Source organism: Leopardus geoffroyi, chromosome A1, assembly GCF_018350155.1.
Source record: "Leopardus geoffroyi isolate Oge1 chromosome A1, O.geoffroyi_Oge1_pat1.0, whole genome shotgun sequence".
In the NCBI taxonomy this organism is placed as follows: domain Eukaryota; kingdom Metazoa; phylum Chordata; class Mammalia; order Carnivora; family Felidae; genus Leopardus; species Leopardus geoffroyi.
Genome location: NC_059326.1, coordinates 186,374,367 through 186,394,689, shown reverse-complemented (window position 1 = coordinate 186,394,689; position 20,323 = coordinate 186,374,367). Strand labels below are relative to the sequence as shown.

Genomic DNA, 20,323 nt, shown 5'->3' with positions numbered 1-20,323 from the left:
GCTTTTTCACCTCACACTTCCGGACACAGGAAAACCTAAGCAAAAATCAAGGTATTTTCTCTTGCCCACAAAAATAAACTGGCATTATGTCACACTTCCTTGTTGCTGTCTCAATCAGCATTTAACACTATGCCTGACACACTGTAAACTATGCAGTAGTAATTGTTAGCTACTTGATCAGTAAGAGCTCAGCAATGCCAAACATGTGGCCGAAGCATAAACCTTTATTCAGTCTTTACCCAATCTTACTTAAACCCTGAGAAAGAGACAGGTGGTTAAATTCATGCACAAAATGTCTATACACAGACATTATATATTCTGCATGTTTTAAGATTATATGTATAAGATTAAAAACAACAACAACAACGACAGCTTTCTGATGCATTGAGGTTTAGGGGATTAAGAAAATGTACCATGATGTTTTCAAGTTAGTCTTTCTTCCAGTTTGGAGCAAGCTAAGATTAATGGAGAATGTGGTAATCTTTATTTCAAACCATTAAGTTCGAAATTTAGTGTCAGTGTAGCAAGTGCTGCAAGGAAGATGGATATTACCCTTTTCAATTTTAGGAGCTGGTAAGTCACATTGCTTGTTTTCAGATTAGCAGATGTTTGTCTCTGGGTATTGCCATAAGGAATGCTGTGTTTATTCAAATAAATAGATTCCCTGGCTGTGAATGATGATGAGCTTCACACATTCCTCATGTGTCTTATACACACATAATCTCACAAACACACACTCACACACACACGCGTATTCTGTATTTTTTTTTTTTTTTTTTTGGCAAAGATCCCAATTAACAGTGAAACAGATTCTTTATCCTCATAATGTTCTTTGTTGTGGAGAATTGAAAGTTTCTGCACATTATATGTGAAAAAGAAAAAAAATTTACTTAGCCAAAAAGGATATGGGATTCTCACACTCTTATTAGAAGCTGGAACAAGAGAGAGGAAAACACAGCCATAGAAGCCACAGTGGATGATTTGAGATTGACTGAGATTTTCAGAAACTATGGAAGCACCGCCCTCACCCCCCCACCCCCACCCCTGCTCCAAATACTATGCTGGGTCTTCATAACTGGAATTAACCTAATTTAAATATTTTCCTGTATGTAGTAAGCTCTAACATGAATTTTATTTTTTATGTGTACTGTATTCTGGTTTTTTTGAGTGCTGGTGTGGTGGAGCTGTAGGGAGTAGGACATGATTTTCCTTTCACATATCTCAGGAAATAATCAGTGGAAATTTTCTGACCAAGAAATATTTCAGGCATTTTAGGTGTTTTAAAAAATGATTATGCCAGCCAATGATTCACCTGCCACCAATATGTACAGGCTACCACAAGTTTACTTCTGGAAACATCACCTAGCTCATATTTTGCTTCTAAAGTTACAGAAATTATGCATGGTCTGTGTAAGCTATTTGCATTGCAAAATATAGCTCAGTGTACTCTTTGCCATTTTCCAAAATTACCTAGGAATATACAATAGATGTATTTTTCCGTCAAAGCTGGAAGGATGAAAGATTAAAATTTAAAGGACCCATGACAGTTCTCCGGTTAAATAACCTAATGGCAAGTAAGATCTGGACTCCAGATACCTTTTTTCACAATGGAAAGAAGTCAGTGGCACACAACATGACCATGCCCAACAAACTCCTGAGGATCACAGAGGATGGTACCTTGTTGTATACCATGAGGTAAGGATGACTGTGTTCTGTTTGGGTCTCTTTCTGAACTTCTTTCTCTTCCATATATATGTGATCATGAAGCCAGTGGGCCATGGTAGAGTGTCTCGTTTCCTGTCTGCCCTATTCTACAACTTTAATAATTACTCTGTTGTGAGAAATAAATTGACTGAAATATTATGCAAGTATTGAGGTGTTAAGTAAAATGATTAGATAAAATGGGAAAAAATTTATAAGGTATACTAAGTGATATATCTCTCCAACATCCTCTAATTCAGTATAAGGAAATTCTTCCCCTACTATTAACCCCATATATTCCTGCATCCCAGTAAAGTCTAGATTAAATTTCTAGAAGCTAGCTCAAAGTATATATCTGAAAGTTTTTCTACTTAAAAAAAGAGGGGGGGAGGGAATAAAAGGAAGGGGAAAAATTAGGACAGCACAAGGGTCTTAAAAACTATAGATTCATGTGAAGGTATACATTTAGAAGAATTTATAATGATACTATTTATATATATATATATATATATATATATATATATATATATGTATTTCTGCTTTATAAACATTTCCCTCATTTTGAGATTACTGAAAATCCAGCAGCTGGATACCATTCATTCATTCATGATTGAATGAAGGAAACATGAATCAAAAAAGTTGTGAATATTTTTAAAGAAAAAATGTTTAGAATACTGCTAATTCATGAGAAATTAAAAATTGTCCAGAACTCATTCTTAAGGGAAGCAGTGATTTCATACCCAAGTGACTTGTTAGAATGTTGTTTTTGTAGATCTGAACAGTACTTGGTAATTCAGACTGTCCAATTATTCCTTTGTCATGAAAAGGTAACGGAGGCAAAATCCTGGACTTGATGGAGTTTGTTTAGCATGGGAATAGAGTGATATTTTGCTTTTGAAGAAAGCTGCCAGAATTCCTACCTTTTTATACAAAAATATCCAAATGGAAAAGAAAGAAAAATAAAATGCTTCAAGAGCCATTTTAGATGTTGGAATCAACTAGTAAACGTATAATAGGACTTAAAGAATGAAAAAAAATCTCACAAAAAGAAAAGAAAAGAAAAAAAGAAAATAGAAGATCAGTGGACAGATGTGTTGAGACCTTTCCAGATCATCCAATAAGATCTATTTATAATTGAAACTTGAAATATTCTCCCCTTGTAAAATATCTTGTTTTTGAGCCTAAGTTCAGTATTTATTCCTCCAAGTTGGCACTCTTTTAGGGCAGGACTTGCATATCTGATAAGTTTACCAATTAATGCTTTCTGATATATTCAGTTTTCTTCATCAATAACTAGACTGTATCTCCCATCTCATAAATTTCTCACCACCTTTGCTAATATGTTATCACTTTCCTTAATATTTTAATTTTAAAATGTGAGTTTAATCATTCATTTACCCATTTCATATTTGCTTCAGTCAGTATTATAATCACTTAATGAGTTTACTGGCTATAAAGCCATAGTGACCACATTTCTTGAGCTACTTAATAATATGGGTAAATATATTTTATAAAAACCATAAATCCCTTCATAATTCCCACCAAACAAGATCAAACATATTTCAGTGAAATTTTTTCTTTACCCTTTTTCAAACATAAATAGAATTCATATTCTCTGAAGATAGGAACTAAAGAGAAGCACAGCAGAGTCCTGGCTTCCATTAGTCAGTAGATTTGTAAAGAAAATGGAATGGTTAGAATATAGTGAGATCACATGCAAAATCTCAAGGAGACTCTATGTTATTGTCAATCTCAAAAAGCCTGCAGACATTTCCTCCTTTACCTACTCCTTTGTTGGTTTATGCATTTGGTGCTTTTTTGGGAAGGAGATGGAAGGAGATAGGGAGAGCTGCACTGAGGAGAGAAAGCATTCTCTGCTCTTCCTCACCACCCATGTCTTCTCCACCAAGTCTTATACCAGCATTTATTTGCTTACATTTAATTTTAGTCTCCAAATATTTGCTGGGTTTAATGGATGAGGTGATGATCCTTGTCTTGGGAAACAGTAACAATTCTTGCTCATCATACAAAATCTGGTGTCATCCAGTCATTGTTGTAAATAATTCCTTTTAGATCTTTTGATTAATAGCTCAGAATAGTGCTGCAGTTTGTGTGGGCCTCTCTTGCTTTGTTAATATATTTGCTATAGTTAGTAACACACCATTTGTACTTATCAGAAAGTATCTAATCTATAGGGCTCTTGTTTATTTCCGCTGTTTTCTTTAATTGATAAGGCTGACAGTGAGAGCTGAGTGTCCAATGCATTTAGAGGACTTCCCTATGGATGCCCATGCCTGCCCACTAAAATTTGGAAGCTGTGAGTAAATTTCTTTTAATTTTTCTTTATTCTTATGAGAGACCTACATCTTTAGTAAAGAAAGCTGTGGTTAATAATGTCTGTTAGAAATGTAAAGAGCATGAAGAAAGTTTAAATAGCTATTTGCTGCAATTACTTTCTATAAGTAATAATCTTTTATTTCACTTTTAATGTTATTTCAGGAAGACATTATTCCCTATCTCCTCAATGAGAAAGAATGGATTTCATTAATTAGAAAAGTTCTACTTTTGTTAAGGTTGTATTAATAGAAAAACAAGAGGAGTATGGATGTTTTTACCCCATATATAATAATATAATATCTTCCTTCCAATAAATGGAGATCATTATGTTTATTTTGCATCATTGATGACATTTGTTTAACCTTAAGAATATTGCAAGTTGTGGGGCACCTGGGTGGCTCAGTTCGTTAAGCGTTCGACTTCAGCTTGGGTCATGATCTCACAGTTTGTGAGTTTGAGCCCTGCCTTGGGTTCCGTGCTGACAGTTCAGAGCCTGGAGACTACTTTGGATTCTGTGTCTCTATGTCTCTGCCCCTCCCCTGCTCGCTCTCTCTCTCTCTCTCTCTCTCAAAAATAAACATTAAAAAAATTTTAAAGGGGCACCTGGGTGGCGCAGTCGGTTAAGCGTCCGACTTCAGCCAGGTCACGATCTCGCGGTCCGTGGGTTCGAGCCCCGCGTCAGGCTCTGGGCTGATGGCTCGGAGCCTGGAGCCTGTTTCCGATTCTGTGTCTCCCTCTCTCTCTGCCCCTCCCCCGTTCATGCTCTGTCTCTCTCTGTCCCAAAAATAAATAAAAACGTTGAAAAAAAAAATTAAAAAAAAAAATTTTAAAAAGAATATTGCACATTGTTTATCAGATAGAAATATTGGTAGGTGGCAGCAACAGATGGTACTTTTTTCTTAATAATGAAGCCTACACCAAAAAAAAAAAAAATATATTGCCAGAAAAGAACTTACCCTAATCATAGTCTTTAGAAGACTTCTAGGTCTGTTTGGATATACCATGAAATCCATGTGTCTATTAATGCTTTTGGAGGTATCCTAGATACCTTTATGATAATTGTCTGGGCTTCTGCTATTTGAAAATATGCAGGCACACATCAGAGGCGCCAAGAGAACCTTGGCCAATGGAGTCAGGTTCTCTGGTCCTCCTTTATCCTTCTGCTTTGAATAGCACACACGCAGAAAGTGAGTGAGACCAGTGTATTCCTGGTTTCTTGCAGGAGAATTACTTACGAATACTGAGTCAACTGCTGGACTACCTAACCAGCTTTCTGTTCCCACTATACAGACAGTCTAAGCAACTATTTTGGTGAAGATATGATTCATAGAAAAAAAAAAATAGGGGTAGTGTAGGAAGACAGCAAGCAAAGAAAATAGCAAAGGGCCTTCAGGCTCCTAGCAGCACTCCTCATGGAGAGACAAGTGTCTCTATTTATAAATCTAATTCCCTACTGAAACCCAAGGACAAACTACTTAAAAAATTGTCAGCCAAACAGGCCTTTGATGGTAACCCTCCCCTCCCCACTCTTTCCCCAATTTAATGTATATTCTAAGTTATGGACTACTATGTTTTCTCTTGGTTACCACTTTCATTTTTAACAATAATATGATGTATTATGTGTTACTTGTATGTCAGGTAGTGTATTAAACATTTGAATATGTATCAGTTCATCTAATCCACAAAATAATCTTATAGTTAGGAAAATCATTCATTATAGTTTGCCTGGGACTATACTTATTTTATGCCTAATATCATGGCATAACTACTAATAGTGCCCCCTTTTACCTTCAGAAATACCTTGTCTTGGACAACAAATTACTTGTTTAGTATATTAGTCAGGAATGTTTTCAAGCAGTTTGTATAGCTGAAAAAAATAGTTTATATTTTTATATGAGATGAATTAAGGTAAGTGATTGTTGGTTGATTATTGGTTAGTCAGCATCTCAACAAGGATGATGTTTTAAGATGCCCTTAGATGTTCTTCCTGATCACAAAATGGCTGCTGCAACTCTAGTCATTGCGTCTGCTTTAAAAACAAAGAACAGTGGACAAAGAAGAAAGAACTAACACCTGTATCAAAAAGATAAAAGCTTTCCCTAAAATCTTAGCAGGCATTTACTCACATCTCATTAATCAAAGATGTGTCCCATTGCCCATGCTAACTGCAAATTAGGCTGGGAAGAAATATTCTTAAGTAGGCACATTGTCAGCCTACTTAAGAAGAAAATAGGAGGTATTTTAGGAAGGGGGAAATGGATAGTGAGTAGAAAACAAATAGTGTCTTGTGTAAGAAAAATAAAAATCTGTTTTCCACCTCAGAGCCTTTTTACATACTCTTTTCTCTATTTGGGTTACTCTTCCCTTGGTTCTTAATGGGACTGGCTTCTTTTATTTTTCCACTTCTCAGTATAAATGACATTTCCTAGGGCCTTCCCTAATGACCTTATCTAAATTTACATGCAGTCCTGCCAGTCTTCTTGATTACAAAACATGTTTAATTTAGATGTATCACAGCAATAATTATTAGTTTTATTTATTGGTTGACATTTTTATTGTCTCGGGACTGTAAACTCCATGAGAGCACAGTCTTTTTTTTTTTTTTTTCAGCATTTCCTAGCACAGAGCCTGATATAATGGAGACATTCAGTAAATATTTATTGAATGGATAAAAATTATAACAATCAGGTTTAAAATGCCCCTTCAATGTTTAAGTCTCAGAAAAGATAGCCAATTTAAGGCCTGTGGGGAATTAAAGAAACAGAAAAGACTTGACACTGAAAGGTAAGCATTGGAGCTCAGTGGGAGAGCACCATGACTAATTACCATTGCCTGCCATTGGCTTGAGAAGCCACGGTGGTTGATTTATTGTATGGTTAGTTCTCTGACCTGGCCTAGTCAGCACACTTCTGAAATGAAGAAACTGAGGCAAAAGTGTGCTAAAATTGCTTTGACCCAGTTTTTGAAGCAAATGTCTTGCCAAAATGTCAGAGAAGAGAATAAGCAAGAGATAAGATAGAGGATTTTGTAATAATTTAGTAAAACACTAAGTAATCTATGTTTATGAAGCATCCAGGGCAACCTCATCCATATGTTGATAAGAACTAAACTCAGAAAAGCAGATGTTTTTCCTTACCCCTCTCCATTAGACCCTGATTGTCAGTGTTACATCACATTTTTTGCTTATTGGGGATAGAGCCCTCTTCATAAGGCCAGATAACCAGAAGACAACATGCATGCTCCAGCTGACGTCTTTTAACTGCATTTTGAGGAAAATACAAATGGGGCTTTGATACTAAAAGAAGAGATTCAGGGGTGGCTGGGTGGCTTAGTCGGTTGAGCTTCTGACTTCAGCTCAGATCATGATCTCATGGTTGATGAGCTCGAGCCCCACGTCAGGCTTTGCATTGTCAGCTCAGAGCCCAGTTTGGATCCTCTGCCCCCGCCCCACCCCCTCTGCCCTTCCACTGCTTGCACTCTCTCTGTCTCTCTCAAATATAAATAAACCTTTAAAAAATTAAAATAAGAGATTCAGGTTATATTCTGAAAAGAATATCTAAGCAAGTGCTAGATCTAGAAAGGACTTGATAAGTGATGGTTCCCTGACTATCAAGCACAGTGCTTTGTAAATAAGGAGAGAGGGATAAGTAGAAATGTAAGTGAATTCTGAACAATAAATAACTTTGGAAATTATTCAGTGCACCTGCTTCATACAAATGGAGAGATGAAGGCTCCTAAATGTAAAGTGATAGTGTCTATAAGTAGCTGCTCTTCTGATACCAAGTCTATGCTTCCAGTGCTGTAGCCCCAGAAAGTTCTTTCATAACCCCAACCAAAACTTTTTGTCTTATATTTTAAATTTTTCTTAGGTAATCTGCTCATTTATTTGAAATCTGAGCTTAACATTTTGACTAAATAGCTGAAGGTTCTCTTTAAGCTTCTTTTCTCTTTGCTGAATAGTCTCAAAGGAAGGAAGTTTTCATAGACCTACTTTCTACTAGATACTGAAATGAAGAAATAAGGTATATTACCTATTACGATGCCTTATGTATATCTGTCTTTTACATCTTAAAATGCCATTTTTTAAGTTTTTATTTAAATTTCAGTTAGTTAGCATACAGTGTAATGTATTCAGGTGTACAATATAGTCATTCCACACTTCCATAAAACACTCGGTGCTCCTCACAGTGGCCTCCTTAATCCCCATCACCCATTTCACAATGTGGATCTACTCTGCATTTTGGGAGATTTCCACTGAGAGACATGAACAATACGTAATCTCCACTTTCACAACAATGTCATGTTTATTGTAGATTTTGTGCACAATGGCGTTTCTAAGAAGTTGCAAGAATCAGACATGGATTATATGACATGAGAAGTCAATGGTAACAGATCTTTTCCTCTAAAATTATATTAGCAGCCCATTGGCAACACATGGTGAGGTACAAAAAAATAGGGAGTCCAGGCACTGTTGCTAATGCTAGTGTAATACGGTAGCAAGAGTTTTTTTTTTTTTTATTAGTTATGAAATGACACAAAGTGTATAATTGGTTTCATCCCTAATTACTTGACCAACAAGTATCCTTACTTGGATTTTAAGCATCTAATATACAGTTTTTGCCTAGAATATCTTTATCAATAGCACTGGAGTAGAACGGATGTCATCCTATGCTCTTACTTCGGTTTTCCCACTATACAACTATGCACCCTTAAACAAGTCATTCACAGTTTCTGTGCTTCGGTCTATCATCTGTAAAATGAGATAAGCTATATCACCTCTAAAGTCCTTCCATATTAACAATCAATGATTCTTTGTTATCATAAACTTGATATGTCTTCTTAGATAAGGCCCATTAAAAAATTTTATCACGATCAGAAAAATATTTTACTGAATATAGGTACCTACAAATTATAAGCAATATGGTTCTCAAACTAATGTGCTCTGCACTCTTTGAGGGATTTTATAAAAATAAATCATGTTTAAGATGCTATTAACAAATGCAATCCTCCTCTCTAACAAATGCAATGCTAAAATGATTCAAAACATTTTTAAGTCAATGAGATGTGTTAACTCAATGGTAGGAATTATTTCACAATGCATATGTATATCAAATCCTCATGTTGTACACTTTAAATGTCTTACATTTTTGTCAATTATACCTTAATAAAGCTGTGAATAAATACACACACACATATATACATACATACATATGTACATACATACGTACATACATACAAGACTAGTGCCATGAAAAAAGTCAATGAGGACAGCCACAATTAAAAAAGAAAAATCAGTGAGAACAAACTCCAAAACTATTCATTTATCAGTCTTACATATTTATGAAAGAAGCAATAACCACTAAATTAATTTCTAGTATAGTCTCTCAAACTCCTGGAAAATTTGATAAAAAATATACTTGAACTTGACTATCAATCTGTCCAGAAGTAATGCTGGAGCAGATGGGGTACCCATGTAAAATTAGGAGAATACTAATACTAATATTGACTGCACCTTCTGCAAAACTCATCCCAGAGACAGAAAAAAGCTTTTGTTCAGAGAATGAGGGGCACGGCTCGCATCTTTTTTATGGCAGCTTCACGTGTGTGTAAAAATGCAATGATCACTTCATATCTCATAATATTTGAGTTTGGACAAATAAAGATTTGAAAAAAAAACACACCCAAGTTTGGTTACCTTGGGATGGGAGGGGATGGGTAAAGCAGGGATGCATTATGACTTTTATGGGCTCTGGGCACATTTGTCTTTTTTGAACAATTCCTCAAAAAATGTATGTTAAAACTATACTTTGATTTATAATTTTATATTTTTAATTTTTATACTTGAGGACTATATTTGTATAAAGATTAATAAAACCCAAATGGGATCACTTTTTTTTTCTGATTTTAAAAGAAATTAAAACATTATTTGTCCACCTGAAGGTATTGTGGACCCTGGGCATTTTGTCTACCGTGCCTAATGCAGAAATTGGGTAAGGGATAAAGCTTTTACAGTAAAGCCAACTTTTGCCAACATATCTGCCTCTCAATCACCCTGGAAACTTTGCTTTTGCTAATCTAATAGTCTTTTAACTTTTAATATCACTCTACATCTCAAGAGAGGAAAGTGTGTATTATCTTTCCACCCTATGTATAGTGGGTGTTCTGTGACCACCAGAAAAACTATGGAATCTCTTCTTCTTCTCACTTATTCTGTACAATTCTTCCCCCAACTTTCTTGAGTAATGAATCAGGATTTTGACCTAGCTTCTCATATAGAAGGATGACTAGGTTAAAACTGATATGGTAAATGAAAACAATTGAGAAGTGTAATGAGCTAAATGGTGTCACTCATCAACATCATCATTGTCATAGTAAATATCTATTAAAAGGAGAATTAATTTAAAAAGAAGTAAAATCAGACTTCCTTTAGAAACAGATGTTCAGTAAAATTTCCAGTGTTACTTTTTACATTTATCATGACCTTCTGCTGGCCAGACATAATCTGGACCCAGGCTACTACCTCTAGCCTTATGTCATCTCATATGGACTTCAGCTCTGCCCATATTGGTATTCCTGTTCTTACTCAAATATATCACGCTTTTACCTGCACCAGAGGAAAAAAAATTGTTTGTTCATTTATCTATCAAACTCTTCCCCAAGACTTATATAGCCTACTCTCATTTCTGTCATGCATATAATTGTCATTTCCACAATGACCCTCTCTGAGTCTTTCACCTAAAATAAGTGCATTCTCTACCCTCTTACCTATTGTGAATGGTTTTATTGCATTTAACACTACTTGAAGTTATATGTTTATTAGCTTATCTGTTTTTGTCCCCATTACTGTCACAGCGGTAGGGAACCTTGTTAGTTATGTTCAGTAGCATATTTTCAGTAAGACACTTTGTCTTTTGTAGATGCTTAATAACCATTTGTTGTAAGAGTGAACAGATGACTGAACAAATCAGGAAAATGTGTTTTAGTGTTCTAAACTAAGGGATATGGGCTCTCCTTTCCTGGCCTGCCCTCTGCAACCATGCAATAGAAAATATGAAACTGATAGGACTCACCAAATAATTAGGAGAATGAAAGTAGCATAACACATGGGCCATGTACCCTTCTTTCCTTTCAGATGCCTATACCAGAGCAGAAGTTGTTTATGAGTGGACCAGAGAGCCAGCACGCTCAGTGGTTGTAGCAGAAGATGGATCACGCCTAAATCAGTATGACCTTCTTGGGCAAACAGTAGATTCTGGAATTGTTCAATCTAGTACAGGTAAGTGCCATTTGATTATTCCAGATATTTCAGAAGAAATATAAGCAGTTTTTGTGAGAATGTGAGAATTCAGTAAGGTCTTCAATAACACATATAGAAACAAGAAATTCTGCTAAACCAGGACCAATTAAGCAAGTTTATAGTATGCACTCTACAGAGTTTTGCCCTTGGATTCAGCATTTAACGTCTTTTGGCCTCTGTTTCTTTGTTGGCAAAATAAGGTACTGGTTCTATGTGATCAGGGTGGCAGAGTATTTACGAATGTGAACTTCTGGGGAAGAATGTGTGGATTAAATTCTTACTCCTACCTTACCTGATGATTGTGGAAGAAATAAATTAAATCCATAAAGAGTGCTTATGATATTTTCTGGCACATAAAAAAATCTTTTTTTAAAATTTTTTTTAATGTTTACTTATTTTTTGAGAGACAGAGAGAGACAGAGCATGAGTGGGGGGGGGGGCAAAAAGAGAGGGAGACCCAGAATCTGAAGCAGGCTCCAGACCCTGAGCTGTCAGCACATAGCCCGATACGGGGCTCAAACTCACAAACCACAAGATCATGACCTGAGCTTACGTCAGACTCTTAACCAACTGAGCCACCCAGGTGCCCCATGAAAAAATTCTTAATAAATGTTAGCTATTAATATCATCTACGCCCAATTTATTGCCATGATTCGATGAATCTTCGTGCATTTGTAGCAGTGACCTCTACACATATGATACCAAAAGTCAATTTCTTCAACATAAACCTATCCATTCATGTCTCCAGCGATGGATCTTCCACAGCTAAATTCCACAGAAACATAATTACATTACTGACCACTTCACTTTGGAATTAAAAGTAGGTGAGGTACCATTCTTCTTAGTGTTGTAACTGCTTTACCAACAGAATACTGAGAACTAGATCAGATAACTATTAAGCAGCTGGACCCAAAACTTTAAACTTTTAAAGTTGCTTCAAGAAATTAAGAGTTTAGTTATATAAATATCCATTTTATGACTAAATGTAATGTGATCATCAGGCTGGAAAATTATAAAGTTTGGATTTTAACCCTCCCTCAATCCTAATACTTTTAGTTATGCTCAACTATTGAAGACTTAACAAGTTTATAGTTGTCTTTAAAATTTTAAATTAGTTCATTCACTTTGATTTGTAATTTCTAAAAAATGCAATTTGGTAATATGTAAGGGTAGAAGTGCTGATTTTCTAAGAAAAATTTCTTCCTTATGTTTCAGGCTTTATATTAGGACCCTGATAATTCTAACATGTTCATGTAATAGGTCAATATATCTTATTCTGGTTATTGGAAAATTCCTGCTTAATGGTATCTGCCTTTTGCTTACTTTATAGAAACCATGGCTAATCTGTAAATTCAAATGTTTATGTTTCTTGTTTTGAAAAATGGAGAAACTTGCTCCTCAGTTTTGCCAACATTAAAAATACATGTGGCATAGTATAAAGTTTTCAACTTTGCAGTGAGAAGTAGGTAGACTCAAATCTTGGTCCTGCCACATAGAAGCCTGGTGACTTTGGGAAAGTCCTGTATCCAATTAGAAACTCTGGTGTCTTCTAAGAAGTGGTGATTCTATAATTTTGCATTAAAGATGAGATAATATAAAACATTAAACAGAGTGCTACATATAGTAAATACTCAAAATGGTATGTAGCAGTTATTGCTATAGTCTTGAAGATATTCCATAACATGGAAAATAGTGAAAATGTGTTTTTTTCTTCACAAGTGAGAAAACATACTAACATGAGCAGTGTTTACTTTTAAAAATTGAATGCTATTTGGATATTGTGGCAGGCACTGGAGAGTTGATGACAGACAAGGCAGAGATCTTGCTGTCATGGAATGTGAAATCTAAAGGAAGACAAACATATAAACTATAATTATCAAAATGGGTGGTAAGTGCTGTGATTAACATTTTGTGAGGGCAGGGACCATATCTGTCTTCTGTATCCCTATTATTTACTATAGTAGCTAAAACAGAGGAGACACTAAATATTTTGAATTAATGAATAAAAAAAGAAATGTATCCAGCCTAGAATAATCAAGGAAGAGTAACTGCAGGGGTTGACTTTCATGTTGTTAATTTGTATTTATTGGAAACCAAATAATCAGTATTTTAAGCCCAGAACATTGAAAATAATAATCATAGGACTTTCCCTCTAGAAATTCTCCATCTAATATCAGTAGAATGGAGGCTGAGGGATGTGAATGAAACAATAATTCAAATTCAGTGGCATGCAGGTATTCAATAGTAAAAGTATACACAAGCCATGAGGATTACTCACGGGAAGGTGTGCCTCCACTCTACTTCTAGTGCTAGTGACCTTGACATGTCTCTGCATCCCTCTTTATGACCAGTTCCCATGTATTCAACGTGAGAGGCTTAGTCTGATGAACTCGGAGACTTCTCTGGCCTCATCAGGCTTTAGCCTATATACGTTCTAGTTATTCAGAAATAATACACAGGCACAAATTGGGGATAGGAGATGAGAGGCAGTGGCCTAGTCTACCACCACCACGCTGGCTGGACCTCATAAGTTGAGTACATTAAAAGTACTCATCTGTGCTAGAACAGCAAGTTTATCTGTACAAATAAAAGTTTTTTCTTATCATTCCGTAATGGATATTGTTTGGGGGATGGGAGAAAGGGAGGCGAGGAAAATAGTGAGCAAATTCTCCAATGTAGGAGCTCAGTTTGGTGTACATTTTCATCTCCATGATAAGTCACTGAACTATACTTCTTCTGGGTCCCCTTTAGCTCGTCAAAAACCCACCCTGATAGATTTCTGTGGGGGAAGAAACAAAGATCTTTTCTAAGGTCTTCCATCCCATATTTCAAATATCCTTGTGGAGCCCTAAAAACAGAAAGTTAAAATGGCACTGAGTGCTGTTACCTCCCTGTTTCTGCCAGAAGACTAGGAATGATAGCAAGAAAGAGCACACACATTGAGAATGATTAGACAAAAACCATCTTCTACCTTAAATTTCTCTGTGGGGAGAGAAGCAATATAGATCACCTCTTAGAAGGGGTTGCCCTACTTGCCTGAGCCAACTCACATGTGAACACCAGTGGTCTTTTTCAGTGGTCTTTTTCTGTGACCTAAGAGGGGGGAAATAAGAGGTTCAGTTCAATCCCTGGATTTTTAAATTCAGTACAAACCCACTAAAGCACAATCTTTTTCTGGAGTCTGCCATAAAATTTTGGAGAAGAAATTAAGTTGGAGATTTAGTTTGAAGTACAGCTAGTCACCTGGCAGAGAAAAACCTTAAAGGCACACTAAATGATGAGACGAGTCAGCTCTCAAATCCCATACAATCCTATGTTATTAATTTATTTATTAACTAATTCCTTCAGCCATTTGCTCACTTACTGTGTTTGACATTGTAATTGGGCCTGGAAAAGATAGATGAAGGACACATAATTCCTGCCTTCAAGAAGCTCATAGTTGATTGATGTAAGTAGCTAACCTGCACTTGCCATTGTTCAAATCATCACAACAATCCCAGGATATAGGTATTATTCTTACTATAACCATTATACAGATGGGACATAATTGAATCCAGGGAGATTTAACTATTCTTCTTAGGTCATAGAGCAAGGCATTGGCAGAGCTGGGATTTGAACGTGGGTAGTCTAGCTGCAGAGTGCTCTCAACCACATGACTAGAAACAGGAAATGTAGACATGTGTGAAATCCTATAATGTGGTGCATCATGGATTTAAGAGTGTGGGCTCTGGAATTATGCTGTGAAGTTTTGAATGCTGGTTTTACCACTTATTAACTTCCTGACCTTTGGCAAGACATTTCTCTGTTCATTTTTCTCTTGTGCTATTTGGAGATAATAAGAGGATCTACTTCATGAGCTACTGTGAGATTGAAATGAGAAAATGCACGTGACCTCCTTAGCAGAGCACCTGACATGTAAAAACTATGTAATAAATATTAGATATTACTATCAATAATAGTGATAGGGTTAGTGCAAGAGAGCCATATGGCAAGAAGAGGTCATTTCTGCTTGACATATCAGAGAAAGCAGTTTGGAACTAGACCACAGACATGGCCCCCATCTCATTCTACTATACCACATTATGTTTCCTAAATAATTCTTTAAGGAGAGCCCATGCAAAAATCATAGTAGTCATTAAGAGGCATGGAAATATGACTTATACAGGGAAGTATAATAATTAAATAAGTATAATAATTAGTCATTAGGTGTAATGAAAATATGACCAGAAAACAATAACAAAATAATATGTAATGCATTTTTTAAGTACACAGTGATGACTAAAACCTTCATATTTACCTAAGTTACTAGATGGATTTGATCAGAGGAAATTTAGGTGAGCTTTGCTGAGTATGAATATTTCTTCTTTGTGAATGACTATCTTTTATCCTTAGAACATCAGACCAAAAGAAATTGTGACATCCTTAAAATCTTCTCTGGATGACTTTATTTAAGGATGACCCTGCAGGGTCATAATGAATGAGGAAACAACCATTTTCCCAGACCAGAGGCAGCAGTGTTGTTAAACATTCATCCAAGGAGCCTCAAGTCTCCCATTTATGAAACCTAGTACATGATCTCCAGAGAAATCATTGTAGCCATAAAATGTAAAGCCTGGCAGTTGGGGGTGGGGAGAAAAGACTCTATAGTCATCTGATCAACCTATTCTTATTTCAGATGAAGAGATGGGTCTAGAGAGGCTAAGTGGCCTAGAACTCTAACCATTTTTTTTTCTTATTTCTATTTCATAACCCTTTGAGCAGATATTAAAATATGAATTCTTCCCTCGATATTTTTCATTCCTCGTTCCCATTAAAAAGGTATCATAGAAACTTAGGAAACACATAACTTAGAAAACACAAATCTTAGAGTACTTGAAAGGAAAGGATCAATTTTATATGGACCTAATGTTCACTACAACTTTGTTGAAGTGAATGGTTGCTTTCTAGATATGGAAAGAATACCTTTCTATCCTTTTGTCTACATGCTATAAATATGCATGTGACTCAATTTTTTTTAAATAACTTCCATATCTACCATTTCATTTTATCCTCACAGCATCCGAGGAAATAAGTAAAGCACTATCATTTTAATTGAACAAATGAGGAAACTGAAGTCAAATAAAGTTAAGCAAGGAATTTGCTCTTCAAGTAAATGGAAGCCAGTTCTAAACAAACCCTCAGAGCTGCTTTCTGACTTAGATCCCTGTTTCTTTTCCTTCCTTCTCCTTAATTTTGTATGGTAATGTATCAGAAATATTGTCACATCTAATTTACAAGCTTCCCTGAGGGTTACATGATATGCAAGGGTATCTGAATTACAATTCTTCTAGATTATTGAATTAGAGGAAAAGAATTTGACATGCTTAGTGCATAAGCACTTGATGTCTAGAGATATTCTTTAGGAATATCTCTATTCAATTTAGGAGACTGATTTTTTTTGTTGTGTTTTTCTTTTATTTTTAAACTATTACAACATGATTCTGATTTTGCTGCCTTTTCTTTTCCTTACTTAAATGTTTTGTGCCAAAGCTTCTTAGATTTTGTTTAATTTAAGAAAATGATTTCAGAAGATTTGAAATCCTCCTTTCTTTATTTTGTTAGTGACAAAATGGTTTATATAACAAATATGTTGAATAATAGTTCCTCCAAAATAATATTATTTTCAGAATCTTCCTAAAATGTTCATTGTGAACAACAGAAGATGATAATGGAGTATGTATAGATATTCATCTTTCTGACATTCTGGAATTTTTTCTTTAGGCTGGTAAAATTTTGTAAACCTCAGTTGAATGAATGGTTAGAATAATAATGTGTACTCCTGAGAGGATAAAATGTAACATGGCCATGTCCATAAGATGACATTTTAGTAGCCCGGGGAAAATTGGTTTTTTGCATCTTTCTCAAATTTGAATCATTTAATTCTTTTGGGTGACCTTGGAGGTCACCTAATGTATCTATAGAAAATTAAAATAAATTAGTAAGCATATTTCCCTCCCAAAGAGAGATTCTGATGGATGTTGATTTGAGTGAGTGCCCTTAAATCTCAGTGTGTCCCTTTTCACCATACACAGATATTTGAATACTTACAATATGTAAAACCATGCTATATTCAAAGAACTATCCTTTTCCAATTAATTTTAAGTTTGATGAGAGGAATATAAGCATATAAATTAGATAAACTAAAAAGTATAAGATATTATTATAAATGTAAACAAGCTATAAATAAATTTGAAATTACTTACAAGGGATCAGTAAATCATTACTGATAACAATTAAAATTACTGATAACAATTAAAACAACTAACATTACTGATAACAATTAAAATTGTTATCATTATTAACAATTATCAGTGAAAGCTTATTTGCACTTGTGAATTATTTCCTACTATGAAGAATAAATGCATTTATTTTACTAATACTTTTACCAATTCTGATTGGACGGAACAGATAAGAAAATGGGAAAAGGAACTAAAATTTATTTTAAAACTCTTACACAACATGATCTTAAATAGACTCCCTATTCTTCATTCTCCCCACAGTATACTTCTCACTATTTTATAGATTAGGAAACAGAGGATCAGAGACTGAGTTGCCCAAGGCTAACAGTAAGAATATAAGATGTCTAAGTTTTGAGCTCAAATCCATTTGCTTCCAAAACTAATAAACTTTCCTTTACGGTACATTTCTTCCTATTCTGCTATGGATTCATCCCAACCCATAGGTGAACAAAATATTCAGCAGTAATAGATATCATGTAGAGAATTTTGTATCAGTATCTCAATATACTGAGTTGTGAGAATGAGTGCTGAGCTATGAGACGTAATGCTAAAATGCATTTTTAGAGCTGTGACAGAGAGAGTCTTAAATACAGCTTAGGGAGTTTGCTTGTCAGTATGTAACACTGGAGACAATGTTGATTGTGACACTGGGGAAGAGTGGAGTATTTGCTAGTGGCATCTAGTGGGTACAGGTCAGGCTGAATATACAGCAACATATAGGACAGCCCTCACAATAAATAATTATCTGGTCAGAAACGTCAATAGTGCTGAGGTTGAGAAACCTTAATGTAGACAATGGGAATCCGTTAAGGTATTTTAAGATTTTACATATCCTTTTTTTATTATTATTTTAGAGAGAGAGAGAGAGAGAGAGAGAGAGAGAGAGAACAAGGAGGAGAGGAGGCAGAAGGAAAGAGAGAATCTTAAGCAGGCTCCATGTTCAGTGCAGAGCCTGACGCGGGGCTTGATGCCACAACTGTGAGATCATGACCTGAGCTGGAATCAAGAGTAGGATGCTCAAGTAACTGAGCCACCCAGGTGCACCTACATATGCTTTAAAAAGATTACTCTGCATCAAAGATTAGGGAAAACTGGAGTGAGGGAGTGGCTAGAGATGAGCAAGACAATTAACGGATCTACAAAGGCAATAAGAGCAGTGACCACCAGATAAATGATAGACTGGGAGATATTGCACAGGAGAAATTAAAATTGTGATGATCAACTTATTCCTTTCTTTCTCCCTCTGAAGCCCTACTTCACATCCATGGATCAATTCCAGGGTTTTAGCCTGAGTGAGTAGAAAGATGAGAGTACCATGAATTTAAAGATGGACTCTAAGTGGAAATTCAACACAGCTGTATGCTGGTCATTATTTTTTATGGGAAAGGTTAACTAATGTCTGTTTTTGAATGTATTTAGTTGGTGATGTCAATAAAAAATCAGAATGTCTGAGATGTCTTGTAGATATTTGGGAATACAGGTTGATTTTTAAAATGATGTTACTTAGAGCTCTAGATTTGGCAGCCCCCTAGGTACAAATGACACTAGGGTCAGGGGTGAGAAAGGAAATCCTGGCTAGAGTCAAGAAAAAAAGGGGAAGAAAGCTGAAAGCCAAACTACACTCAGAAGCTCTATAATTATTTTCCAGAAAGATGAAGTTTAGGATATTAAGAGATCATGAACAGTTTTAGCCTCATTAAGGGCTGAAGCTGGATGGCCACAGATTGAAACATATATAACAGGTTGTATAGGAGGAAGTTTGGAGTTGAAGGGAAGGAGAAAGATGGAGAAATGTGAATACCAAAGGAAGTGATAGTGTAAGAGTACACCTAGTTCTCTTCTACCCACTGACAGATAGCTAAGTATATATATATTCAGAATGGATTCTAAAGGTTTATAATTGAGAAAATATAACATCAATTAAAAAAATAAACTCCTACAATTTGGTTTGTATGTCTATCACTTTCGACCTCTAAATGAAATCAGATTTTGATACATACCAAAACCGTGAATTGTGCCTACCTAGTCTACTATTTCCTAGCTTAGGCTAGGAATTGGGACAAGTTCAAAAGTTGTATTGGAATGGATTTTCCTGGGCCTGCCTGAAGAATGGTTTGTGGAGGCACCTGGGTGGCTCAGTCGGTAAGTGTCCGACTTTGGCTCAGGTCGTAATCTCACAGTTCATGGGTTTGAGCCCTACTTCGGGCTCTGTACTGACAGCTCAGAGCCCGGAGCCTACTTTGGATTCTGTGTTTCTCTCTGCTCCTTCCCGACTTGTGCTCTGTCTCTCTCTCTCTCTCTCTTTAAAAAATAAACATTAAAAAAAAATTTTTTTTAAAGAATGGTTTGTGTATCTAGGTAGGACCTGAAGAATTGAATGTCAAAACCTTTCCAGGTGATTCTGATGAATGTATTCCTCAAAATAAATTTTGAGAAACCCTGGGTATAGAACCCAGGGGATATCTCACTCTCCTATTTCAAAGATCAGGCTTAAGCTAAATAACTTACTGAAGGTGACAGAGCTGCTGAAAGAAATTGTTGGTGTTGTGAGGAACTCCCCCAAGTTGGACACCAAAGCTTCTTCATTAGACAGCCTGAATGTCTTCCATAGTGGTAAACTGGGGATCTGATCTGTTCTAACCCATTAGTATGTGTCATCGGGGACTCACACATTGCCTTCATGGTCATTAAAGCCAATCTGTAAATAGAT

The 20,323-nt window shown here is 35.7% G+C and overlaps 1 protein-coding gene across 3 annotated transcripts in view; it reads left to right on the top strand.

The window, feature by feature from the left end:
• Positions 1–20,323, top strand: part of GABRA1 (gamma-aminobutyric acid type A receptor subunit alpha1) — a 61,111-nt gene that overhangs the window by 26,350 nt on the left and 14,438 nt on the right. For all 3 annotated transcript variants that reach the window (XM_045502675.1, XM_045502693.1, XM_045502684.1), the window contains 3 exons: positions 1,475–1,695; positions 3,936–4,018; positions 11,171–11,314. In XM_045502675.1, coding sequence (XP_045358631.1) covers positions 1,475–1,695; positions 3,936–4,018; positions 11,171–11,314 — 448 coding nt within the window. The remainder of the gene's footprint in view (positions 1–1,474; positions 1,696–3,935; positions 4,019–11,170; positions 11,315–20,323) is intronic.